The sequence below is a fragment of the Bufo gargarizans genome, chromosome 2, assembly GCF_014858855.1.
Source record: "Bufo gargarizans isolate SCDJY-AF-19 chromosome 2, ASM1485885v1, whole genome shotgun sequence".
Taxonomy (NCBI): Eukaryota; Metazoa; Chordata; class Amphibia; order Anura; family Bufonidae; genus Bufo; species Bufo gargarizans.
In genome coordinates, this window is record NC_058081.1 from 59,141,686 (window position 1) to 59,155,332 (window position 13,647).

The 13,647-nt window shown below is 43.9% G+C and overlaps 1 protein-coding gene across 6 annotated transcripts in view; it reads left to right on the forward strand.

Moving 5' to 3' along the window:
• Positions 1-13,647, forward strand: part of ANK1 (ankyrin 1) — a 183,501-nt gene that overhangs the window by 21,166 nt on the left and 148,688 nt on the right. For 5 of the 6 annotated variants that reach the window (XM_044278997.1, XM_044279000.1, XM_044279001.1 and 2 more), the window contains exon 1: positions 6,309-6,359. The exons of the other annotated variant lie outside the window; for it this stretch is intronic. In XM_044278997.1, coding sequence (XP_044134932.1) covers positions 6,324-6,359 — 36 coding nt within the window. In that variant the 5' untranslated portion in view covers positions 6,309-6,323. Of the gene's footprint in view, positions 1-6,308; positions 6,360-13,647 lie in introns of those variants that run through there. 6 annotated transcript variants of the gene reach the window in all.

The window sequence follows — 13,647 nt, forward strand, 5'->3', positions numbered from 1 at the left end:
TTTACAGTAGCATTCCTGTTTGTGGTGCAGTGTCGTTTAAGGGCCCGGAGAGCACGGGCGTCCAGTATGGTTTTACGGCCTTGATCCTTACGCACAGAGATTGTTCCAGATTCTCTGAATCTTCGGATGATGTTATGCACAGTTGATGATGATAGATGCAAAGTCTTTGCAATTTTTCGCTGGGTAACACCTTTCTGATATTGCTCCACTATCTTTCTGCGCAACATTGTGGGAATTGGTGATCCTCTACCCATCTTGGCTTCTGAGAGACACTGCCACTCTGAGAAGCTCTTTTTATACCCAATCGTGTTGCCAATTGACCTAATTAGTGTTAATTGGTCTTCCAGCTCTTCGTTATGCTCAAATTTACTTTTTCCAGCCTCTTATTGCTACTTGTCCCAACTTTTTTGGGATTTGTTGACACTGTGAAAATTTGAATCAACGTATTTTTCCTTTAAAATGATACATTTACTCGGATTAAACGTTTGATCTGTCATCTACGTTCTATTACAAATAAAATATTGACATTTGCCATCTCTACATCATTGCATTCAGTTTTTATTCACAATTTGTTTAGTGTCCCAACTTTTTTGGAATCCGGTTTGTATTAGGAAAACATCCCACTAAACGTGCCGCTGTTGCAGGTGTTAACTCATTTGTTGCTAGAGTTTTCACTTATCATCCACTCACATAAGTATACTACAAATGCATCAGGAGTAAGAAGAGACTCTACCATGACCTCCTTTAGCAGCATGTTCAGAAAATGAAAAGGTTGTAATCATTTTGGTCTTAATTCGCAGGGATGATGCAGAAAGAGATGTAACAATAAAGGGATAATGCACAGAGTGACGTGAAGTCAGAGGACAATAATAGTAAACACAGTGATGTCACAGTGCAGGGATAATGTACACAGTGATGTCACAGTACAGGGATAAACACAGTGATGTCACAGTACAGGGATAATGTACACAGTGATGTCACAGTACAGGGATAATAAACACAGTGATGTCACAGTACAGGGATAATAAACACAGTGATGTCACAGTACAGAGATAATAAACACAGTGATGTCACAGTACAGGGATAATAAACACAGTGATGTCACAGTACAGGGATAATAAATACAGTGATGTCAGAGAACAGGGATGATAAACACAGTGATGTCACAGTACAGGGATAATAGACACAGTGATGTCACAGTACAGGGATAATGTACACAGTGATGTCACAGTACAGGGATAATGTACACAGTGATGTCACAGTACAGGGATAATAAACACAGTGATGTCACAGTACAGAGATAATAAACACAGTGATGTCACAGTACAGAGATAATAAACACAGTGATGTCACAGTACAGGGATAATAAACACAGTGATGTCCAGTACAGGGATAATAAACACAGTGATGTCACAGTACAGAGGCTAATAAAACACAGTGATGTCAACAGTACAGAGAATATAACACAGTGATGTCACAGTACAGAGATAATGTAACCAGTGATGTCACAGTACAGGGATAATAAACACCAGTGATGTCACAGTACAGGGATAATAACACAGCTGATGTCACAGTACAGGGATATAAGCACAGTATGTCACAGTACAGAGATAATAAACACAGTGATGTCACAGTACAGAGATAATAAACACAGTGATGTCACAGTACAGAGATAAATTACACAGTGATGTCACAGTACAGGGATAAGAAACAAGCTGAGTGTCACAGTACAGAGATAATAAACACCGTGATGTCACAGTACAGGCTATAATAAACACGTGATGTCACAGTACAGGATAATAACACAGCGATGTCACAGTACAGAGATAATAAACACAGTGATGTCACAGTACAGGGATAATAAACAGTGATGTCACAGTACAGGGATAATAAACACAGTGATGTCACAGTACAGGATAATAACACATGATGTCACAGTACAGGGATAATAACAGTGATGTCACAGTACAGGCTAATAAACACAGTGATGTCACAGTACAGGGATAATAAACACAGTGATGGTCACAGTACAGGGATAATAAACACAGTGATGTCACAGTACAGAGATAATAACACAGTGATGTCACAGTACAGAGATAATAACACAGGATGTCACAGTACAGGATAATAACACAGTGATGTCACAGTACAGGGATAATAAACACAGTGATGTCACAGTACAGAGATAATAAACACAGTGATGTCACAGTACAGGGATAATAAACCAGCTGATGTCACAGTACAGGGATAATAACACAGTGATGTCACAGTACAGAGATAATAACACAGTGATGTCACAGTACAGGGATAATAAACACAGTGATGTCACAGTACAGGGATAATGTAACACAGTGATGTCACAGTACAGGGATAAATAAACACGTCGATGTCACAGTACGAGATAATAACATCAGTGATGTCACAGTACCGAGATAATAAACACAGTGATGTCACAGTACAGGGATAATAAACACAGTGATGTCACAGTACAGGGATAATAAACACAGTGATGTCACAGTACAGGGATAATAACACAGTGAGTCACAGTACAGGGATAATAAACACAGTGATGTCACAGTACAGGATAATAAACACAGTGATGTCACAGTACAGGGATAATAACACAGTGATGTCACAGTACAGGGATAATAAACACAGTGATGTCACAGTACAGGGATAATAACACAGTGATGTCACAGTACAGAGATAATAAACACAGTGATGTCACAGTACAGGAGATAATAAAACACAGTGATGTCACAGTACAGAGATAATAAACACAGTGATGTCACAGTACAGAGATAATACACACAGTGATGTCACAGTACAGGGATAATAAACACAGTGATGTCACATGTACAGAGATAATAAACACAGTGATGTCACAGTACAGGGATAATAAACACAGTGATGTCACAGTACAGGGATAATGACACAGTGATGTCACGTGCAGGGAATGAACACGTGTTCCAGTACAGGATATAAACGACAGTGATGTCTACAGTACAGAGATAATAAACACAGTGATGTCACAGTACAGGGATAATTAAACACAGTGATGTCACAGTACAGGGATATGTAAAACACAGTGATGTCACAGTACAGGAGATAAATGCACACAGTGATGTCACAGTACAGAGATAAAAACACAAGTGATGTCACAGTACAGAGATAATAAACACAGTGATGTCACAGTACAGGAGATAATAAACCACGTGATGTCACAGTACAGGGATAATCAACACAGCGCGTCACAGTACAGGGATATATCAGTGATGTCACAGTGCGGGATAATGAACACAGTGGTGTCCAGTACAGGAGATAATATAACACAGTGATGTCACAGTACAGACAGATAATTAAACACAGTGATGTCACAGTACAGGGATAATAACACAGTGATGTCACAGTACAGGGATAATAACACAGTGATGTCACAGTACAGGGATAATAAACACAGCTGATGTCACAGTACAGGGATAATAACACAGTGATGTCACAGTACAGAGATAATGTACACAGTGATGTCACAAGTAACAGAGATAATAACACAGGTGATGTCACAGTACAGGGATAAGTAACACAGTGATGTCACAGTACAGGATAATAATACACAGTGATGTCACAGTACATGGATATAAACAGTGATGTCACAGTACAGGGATAATAAACACAGTATGTCACAGTACAGGGATAATAATACACAGTGATGTCACAGTACAGAGATAATAACACAGTGATGTCACAGTACAGGGATAATAAACACAGTGATGTCACAGTACAGAGATAATAAACACAGTGATGTCACAGTACAGGGATAATAACACAGTGATGTCACAGTACAGGATAATAAACACAGGATGTCCAGTACAGAAGATAATAAACACAGCGATGTCACAGTACAGGGATAATAATCCAGTGATGTCACTCAGTACAGGGATAATAAACACAGCGATGTCACAGTACAGGGATAATAATCAGTGATGTCACAGTGCAGGGATAATGAACACAGTGATGTCACAGTACAGGGATAATAAACACAGTGATGTCACAGTACAGTGATGTCACAGTACAGGGATAATAAACACAGTGATGTCACAGTACAGGGATAATAAACACAGTGATGTCACAGTGCAGGGATAATGAACACAGTGATGTCACAGTACAGGGATAATAAACACAGTGATGTCACAGTACAGGGATAATAAACACAGCGATGTCACAGTACAGGGATAATGTACACAGTGATGTCACAGTACAGGGATAATAAACACAGTGATGTCACAGTACAGGGATAATAATCAGTGATGTCACAGTACAGGGATAATGTACACAGTGATGTTACAGTACAGAGATAATGTACACAGTGATGTCACAGTACAGGGATAATAAACACAGTGATGTCACAGTACAGGGATAATAAACACAGCGATGTCACAGTACAGGGATAATAATCAGTGATGTCACAGTACAGGGATAATAAACACAGTGATGTCACAGTACAGGGATAATAAACACAGTGATGTCACAGTACAGAGATAATGAACACAGTGATGTCACAGTACAGAGATAATGTACACAGTGATGTCACAGTACAGGGATAATAAACACAGTGATGTTACAGTATAGAGATAATGTACACAGTGATGTCACAGTACAGGGATAATAAACACAGTGATGTCACAGTACAGGGATAATAAACACAGTGATGTCACAGTACAGATATAATGTACACAGTGATGTCACAGTACAGGGATAATGTTGTTGATGCCAATGCAATGAATCCAGTCTAATATTTCCTGCACTTTGAAGTTTTCATAGCTTTTACTCCAGTACAAGAATTGCGTACATATAAGGCTACTTTCACACTCGCGTTTGGTGCGGATCAGTCATGGATCTGCACAGACGGATCCGTTCAGATAATACAACTGTCTGCATCCGTTCAGAACGGATCCGTCTTGAACACCACTGAAAGTCAATGGGAGACGGATCAGTTTTCTATTGTGCCAGATTGTGTCATAGAAAACGGATCCGTCCCCATTGACTTACATTGTGTGCCAGGACGGATCCGTTTGGCTCAGTTTTATCAGACAGACAGCAAAACGTTGCAGGCAGCGTTTTGGTGTCTGCCACCAAAGCGGAATGGAGACGGAACGGAGGCAAACTGGTGCATTCTGAGCGGATCCTTATCCATTCAGAATGCATTAGGGCAAAACTGATCCGTTTCGGACCGCTTGTGAGAGCCCTGAACGGATCGCACAAACGGAAACCAAAACGCCAGTGTGAAAGTAGCCTAATGCTCCGCCTTCCTAATGTATACTGGGGTTCCTACATCTATAATGTCATTTGGTGTAATTTTAGTTTTCTTCTGTATGATATCCTCTGAGGGGGGGGGGGGGATTCTGCACAACTAACCTCCTGTATACAAGCTTTTTCTGGTGCAAACAACAAGCATGCTGAGCTGATAATGAACATATACCGCCATACCACCACCACCATATACATAATATTGTCAGCTGGGGTAGTGTTTCCTACATGTTATATGATATATACCGTACATAGTCTCCAAAAAGAAGCCTCAAGTAAATGAACGATATGCCCCTGCTGCTACTGACCCCCAATCAGTGCCTAATGTCATCATAGTATATACTGGGAGGACTCCCCTACTGCTTCCTGACAATATTTCCATTGCATACTCTTAAAGGGGTTGTCACAAATAACAAAAACATGGCTTCATCCCAAAACAGAGCCTCACCTGTCCACAGGTGGTGTGTGGTATGGCAGCCTGTCCCCACCAGACACAACCCATGGGCAGGTGCGGCGCTGTTTCGGATCCTGGACAAACCCTTTAAATTCTCTTAAAGGGACAACACGTCGGTGTACTGTGATGCATTATAATCTGATGTATAAGGTAAAGATGGCCAAATTTTCTCAATTTTTTGAGCCGAATTTTGGCTGTAAAGAATCGATCTCTAGTATAAGGTAGATATTGTATTGCACACACGCATTGGCTTCTGCACAATCATCTCCACTCCCAGTCTCAGGGGAACAGACCCCCGGAAGCCTCTGCGTCCTAATATTCGCCTGAAGGTTTTATTGATACGCAACCTGTTATTGTCAATCAAGGGGTTAATGGGTTCCCGGTTAATATCCCCATATCTGCTCCCGGTTGTGCAGCCCTGGGCACGGTGCCTGGTATTTAAAGACGGGAGAGAGAGAGAGAGGAAAGAAAGGAGGACGGGGGGAGAGAGCCGTGTGAGGAGGGGGAGGGACGCGCGGTGTGAGAGACGGGAGGGAGGGGGGCACTGTCTGTATGCAGCAGAATGGCAGAGCGGGCGGGCAAGCAGCGGGCACGGCCTGTGAGTAAAAAGAGGGAGTGAGGGGGGTGGGATACGGGGAGAGTGGGTTGGCAAGGGGGGTAAATGGTTTACAATTCTCTTTTTACTTTGGGGGAGTTTATTTTTGGCCATGCTCTTAGGCACCTGCTGTCCTGTGTCCAAGCAAAAGAGGGGCAGCGACCGTGCAGACTGTGTTTAATGACAACCCGCCAAACCCTGTCCTCAATGTGTGACTGCCCTGTGACCCACTCCCCGCCCAGTGACCCTGAATGGCCTAGATCCTAAGCCACAATACACTGACTGGGCAAGGAGTACAATACTACCGTCACATCGGGCCATCTCTTCTTCCCACGCTGTCACACAAACCCGCACACAGTCTACCACTCAACCTGCCTATTCTGATCTGTGAACACAGGTGACGGTATTCGTTATTTAAAGGGCTTGTCTAGGTTTGTAAATCCATTTTCTTATACCCTATGACTGGGAACTTGAGGGGGTTGTTCAGGAGGGTCTCCAATGCATTACACAGACAGCTCATTGATTTCAGGGGGAAATGTGTAATACTTCACTTCCCCTGAGGTGGCGCTGCAGGAGAATTGAACGCTTGAGGCTGATGGCTGAGGGTTTTTTGGAGGAACCCTCTCTGACGAAATAGCAGATAGAAATCAGGATGTGACATTAAAATCAATGTAGAGAGCTAAGGAATATGTAAACGTTTTATAAGCAGCTAAGCTTAAAGGGTTACTCCACCAGGAATGTAAAAAAATGAAAAATCAGACATCATATAGTACAGTATAGCAGAGCCGGAACCAGCCCTGTACCTCACATGGATCCAGGGATCTCCCCATTCACTTTCTCTGCTGGATATTCTTCAGGTTGGGATCTTAGAGGGTGTCCTTTCTGCTGCTTATTTTGCTGCTGTAATATTTTGTATGACAATCATCATTATAATTATCTTTATTATTGTGATCCGGAAACGGACATTGCCAGGCTTGCGCATGCGCATATAACTATCTGATTCTCGCGATGCTATGGGCAATTGTCTTTTGTCCTGCACATTTTGACATTGATATTTATTGCACTTGCATTTTATTGGTTTCCCTTTTGTGGACATATATGAACTATTCCCACTTAGAGGGTGTCCTTTCTGCTGCTTTTCCCTCCCTATCACAGTTCAAGGGTGTGTCCTTGCTCCTGCAGCTCTCTCACTCTATCACAACTCTGGGGGCATGCACTTTCTGCTGCAGCTCTTTCCTTATCACAGCTTAGGGGCAAGTCTTTTCTGCTAAAGCTCTCTACCTATCAAAGCTCAGGGGCATGTCCTTTCTGCTAAAGCTCTCTACCTATCACAGGTCAGGGGGCATGTCCTTTCTGCTAAAGCTCTCTACCTATCACAGCTCAGGGGCATGTCCTTTCTACTGCAGCTCTCTATCTATCACAGCTCAGGGATGTGTCCTTCCTGCTGCAGCTCTCTCCTCATCAGAGCTCTAAGGACATGATGTCCTTTCTACTGCACCCTTCTCACCATCACAGCTCAGGGGGGGGGGGGGGGGTCCTTTTTGTTGCAGCTCTCTCCCTGTTACTGTCACAACTTCTAAAATAAGTTGTGGCAGTTGAAGAATTGAACTGAGCATGTGCGACCTGCTCATTCAGCTCGCTAGCAGGGCATACACATTACTATACAGAATAAACACCAGGGGGCGCCATTATCGTGGAGTAAAGGGAATATCTCACAACTGGAGCTTTTTTGTAGCAGAAAGTAAATGCAATTAGTTTTTCATGCTGAATAATAACATTTAATGTTGGGAAACCCCTTTAAAGACTCTTTGCCCCTGTCTATGCGCCCTATCAGTGTACATGGATGTTGCTCTCTCACACCTCTATGCTGATGCAAACAACTATGTGGATGACCATGTATTTACTGGTATAGGAGAATCGAATGGCCAGTGAGGGCTTCCCCCGGCAGCTGATCAACAGGGGTATATGAAGTGCAGTGAGCCCCTGAGGAGCCTGTGCAGAGGATGGGAGTGATAGTGGCCCTGATGAGATGTTGTGTTATGGTGTACTCCCTCAGACCTTTGCGCCTTGGGGATCGGCCCAGTGAAAAGGTGGTATAAAGAATCAGGCCAGAAGTAGAAGAATAAAAGTAGTTCATCCAGCAGTAGTTGTATATGGTGCAATTTCTCTCCCAAGATGATGAGGTATGGTGGCCGGCAATGTGGCAGTTAATGGCTCCTCTAGTCTGCTATCTTGCTGATATCTCTCTCCCGAACTTCTGGATAACAGCTGAAAGCTGGCACATGTGGCTGTGGGTGTCCACTGGGTGAAAATGAATGCTTTTATGAGTTAGTCTGCCCTGGATGTGATCTAGGTGATGGGTGTCTGAACCGTAGTCCCTCATCTGCAGCAGAGCCTGTATAGCTGTGATTGCTGGTCATTTTGCTGACTGTAACACTGTAGCTTTTCTGATATCTGATATTTTCATATTCTTGCACGCTCTCTGGCGTAGTGGTCTTACAGAAGAACTTGAACGAGAACTGGTCCCTAAGACCCTTGGAGTAGGAGCTCTAGCATGTGCTTCCTTACTCCTCACTGTCCTAACTAAGACTCCCCCTCCTGGCAGGAAGCAGGGCCAGCCCTCTCCTTCCAATAGGTGGTTAGTCCCATTCCTAATGCCAACCACTGCCAGCCATACCCCATCTGCTGGTGTACTGTGCATACAAAAACATTGCATCACAAACAAAACACTTTGCAGATATCCCCAGCTCTGGGGTCCTGTGGAAGGTGAACCCCAAAACCACTATAGGAAGGGGTCGTCATACAGAATAAGGCTAGATCTACAAGATAATGCTGCAGCGGTGGTGGACATGCTAGCCGCCATTGCTTTGGGTAGCAGGTGCAGACACAAATGACTTAACTCCTCATCTCATAGTGTGCTCCAAATGTTCTTTTTCTTGGTGGACATGTAGCATATGGAAATTAAAGTGGTCTTCCAGGGAATCCAAGAGGGTCTGGCTCCCGAAACCAGGCACCCTGGCTTACAGGGACAGCGCCATACATTTTGTAGTGGCTGTGCCTGGTATTGCATCTCTCAAGTGTATGGGACTGAGCTGTAAAACCAGACACAACCGCTACTAAAAGCATGGAACCATGCCTGATAAATGGTGATGAGGATGTGTGCTAGAGGGCAATTTGAACCCTGATCAAAATTCAACCCCATGTTCATTTCTCATCAATTTTCCACCAGAGACTTCCAGCGCCTATCATGTGCTTATCAGAAATGGGTCGACCCAGATTTCATTAAAGACTGGACTGATCTCTTCTATCCCCAGCAATAACAGTATATTACTAGGAACGTGTGTGAAGCAAGGTTAGATGCAAGATAGAGGGAAAATACAGAACACCGTGATTAGATCTTATTATGAGGTTTCAATGATAAGAACCGATTCAAAAAGCCTTGAAGAAGTGGAGATATCAGAATTTTTCCTGTTGGGTCAGATCGGAGACTAGATTGAGGAGGAAACAATTTAGTCTTATACAAGTGAAGAAAACAGAAGAAGAGATTACTGCAAGGCAGTCAGTTCAGTAAGGATGGGATATAGGTGAATGTATGCGATCCAAAAGGAGGAGACCTCTAGGAGCAAAATATTGTAGGATAGCAGTAGACCATGCTGGAGATGATGGGAAATGTGTCAAAATTGTTGTGCAGAAGTAACCGAGAGTCTGGAGATAAAAGCTGTTGAGAAGAGAAGAAGTTGTGCGTCTATGGGCAGCTCCATTTGTGACCTGTTCTCAATGAAGGTCCTCTGGCTAGTCAATACTTGGTTTGACAAGTGTAGAATGGGTTTGCTGAGATTACGATGGTTCCCCAAGCTCAGTGGGCGCTGGTGGTAGACCTGGTTGACCTGATCTCTTAAGGATAGCTGGCTGTGCAGGCACCCAGCTTTGGTGGCCCTGGTTAGGAATAGCTGTCTTAAAAGCAAGAATCAGATTATAAAAATAAAGTGCAAAAACAGCATAAAAATGTAAACGCTATAGGCCTGTAATGGCTAACCTCCAGCACTCCAGCTGTGGTAAAACTACGACTCGCAAGATGCACACTTGCATAGAAATAAATGGAGCATGCTGGGAGTTATAGTTTCACCACAGCTGGAGTGCCGGAGGTTAGCCATCACTGCTATAGACCATCAGCCTGAGCAGTCTGAGTGAAATTGTATACATAGCAATCTGGTCAGTATTTTGTTTTGGTATTTCTACACCGAAACCAGGAGCGGGAGATGTACCAATCCTTCCATTATACCGGGAGAGGTACCAATCCTTCCATTATACCGGGAGAGGTACCAATCCTTCCATTATACCGGGAGAGGTACCAATCCTTCCATTATACCGGGAGAGGTACCAATCCTTCCATTATACCGGGAGAGGTACAAATCCTTCCATTATACTGGGAGAGGTACCAATCCTTCCATTATACTGGGAGAGGTACCAATCCTTCCATTATACCGGGAGAGGTACCAATCCTTCCATTATACCGGCAAAGGTACCAATCCTTCCATTATACCGGTAGAGGTACCAATCCTTCTATTACACCGGGAGAGGTACAAATCCTTACATTACACCGGGAGAGGTACCAATCCTTCCATTATACTGGGAGAGGTACCAATCCTTCCATTATACCGGGAGAGGTACCAATCCTTCTATTACACCGGGAGAGGTACAAATCCTTACATTACACCGGGAGAGGTACCAATCCTTCCATTATACTGGGAGAGGTACCAATCCTTCCATTATACCGGGAGAGGTACCAATCCTTCTATTACACCGGGAGAGGTACAAATCCTTCCATTACACCGGGAGAGGTACCAATCCTTACATTACACCGGGAGAGGTACCAATCCTTCCATTATACTGGGAGAGGTACCAATCCTTCCATTATACCGGGAGAGGTACCAATCCTTCTATTACACCGGGAGAGGTACAAATCCTTACATTACACCGGGAGAGGTACCAATCCTTCCATTATACCGGGAGAGGTACCAATCCTTCTATTACACCGGGAGAGGTACCAATCCTTCCATTATACTGGGAGAGGTACCAATTCTTCCATTACACCGGGAGAGGTACCAATCCTTCCATTATACCGGGAGAGGTACCAATTCTTCCATTATACCGGGAGAGGTACCAATCCTTCCATTATACCGGGAGAGGTACCAATCCTTCCATTATACTGGGAGAGGTACCAATCCTTCCATTATACCGGTAGAGGTACCAATCCTTCCATTATACCGGGAGAGGTACCAATCCTTCCATTATACTGGGAGAGGTACCAATCCTTCCATTATACCGGGAGGTACCAATCCTTCCATTATACTGGGAGAGGTACCAATCCTTCCATTATACCGGGAGAGGTACCAATCCTTCTATTACACCGGGAGAGGTACCAATCCTTCCATTATACCGGGAGAGGTACCAATCCTTCCATTATACCGGGAGGTACCAATCCTTCCATTATACTGGGAGAGGTACCAATCCTTCCATTATACCGGGAGAGGTACCAATCCTTCTATTACACCGGGAGAGGTACCAATCCTTCCATTATACTGGGAGAGGTACCAATCCTTCCATTATACCGGGAGGTACCAATCCTTCCATTATACTGGGAGAGGTACCAATCCTTCCATTATACCGTGAGAGGTACTAATCCTTCTATTACACCGGGAGAGGTACCAATCCTTCCATTATACCGGGAGAGGTACCAATTCTTCCATTACACCGGGAGAGGTACCAATCCTTCCATTATACTGGGAGAGGTACCAATCCTTCCATTATACCGGGAGGTACCAATCCTTCCATTATACTGGGAGAGGTACCAATCCTTCCATTATACCGGGAGAGGTACCAATCCTTCTATTACACCGGGAGAGGTACCAATCCTTCCATTATACCGGGAGAGGTACCAATTCTTCCATTATACCGGGAGAGGTACCAATCCTTCTATTACACCGGGAGAGGTACCAATCCTTCCATTATACCGGGAGAGGTACCAATTCTTCCATTACACCGGGAGAGGTACCAATCCTTCCATTATACCGGGAGAGGTACCAATTCTTCCATTATACTGGGAGAGGTACCAATCCTTCCATTATACCGGGAGAGGTACCAATCCTTCCATTATACTGGGAGAGGTACCAATCCTTCCATTATACCGGTAGAGGTACCAATCCTTCCATTATACCGGGAGAGGTACCAATCCTTCCATTATACTGGGAGAGGTACCAATCCTTCCATTATACCGGGAGGTACCAATCCTTCCATTATACTGGGAGAGGTACCAATCCTTCCATTATACCGGGAGAGGAACCAATCCTGCTATTATACCGGGAGAGGTACCAATCCTTCCATTATACCGGGAGAGGTACCAATTCTTCCATTATACCGGGAGAGGTACCAATCCTTCCATTATACTGGGAGAGGTACCAATCCTTCCATTATACCGGTAGAGGTACCAATCCTTCCATTATACCGGGAGAGGTACCAATCCTTCCATTATACTGGGAGAGGTACCAATCCTTCCATTATACCGGGAGGTACCAATCCTTCCATTATACTGGGAGAGGTACCAATCCTTCCATTATACCGGGAGAGGTACCAATCCTTCTATTACACCGGGAGAGGTACCAATCCTTCCATTATACCGGGAGAGGTACCAATTCTTCCATTACACCGGGAGAGGTACCAATCCTTCCATTATACCGGGAGAGGTACCAATTCTTCCATTATACTGGAGAGGTAATCCTACCGGAGAGGTACCAATCCTTCCATTATACCGGGAGAGGTACCAATCCTTCCATTATACCGGGAGAGGTACCAATCCTTCCATTATACCGGGAGAGGTACCAATCCTTCCATTATACCGGGAGAGGTACCATCTCCATACGGAGAGGTACCAATCCTTCCATTATACTGGGAGAGGTACCAATCCTTCCATTATACCGGGAGAGGTACCAATCCTTCCATTATACCGGGAGAGGTACCAATCCTTCCATTATACTGGGAGAGGTACCAATCCTTCCATTATACCGGTAGAGGTACCAATCCTTCCATTATACCGGGAGAGGTACCAATCCTTCCATTATACCGGGAGGTACCAATCCTTCCATTATACTGGGAGAGGTACCAATCCTCCATTATACCTTTTCCTCCTGGTGTTGTATTGTATCCGTTATCCGTGTCTGGCTATAAGCTGTCTGTTTTTCAGCTGTATTTGTTCTGTTTTATCATAGATTTTTTGCTATTTTTGTAATACTAA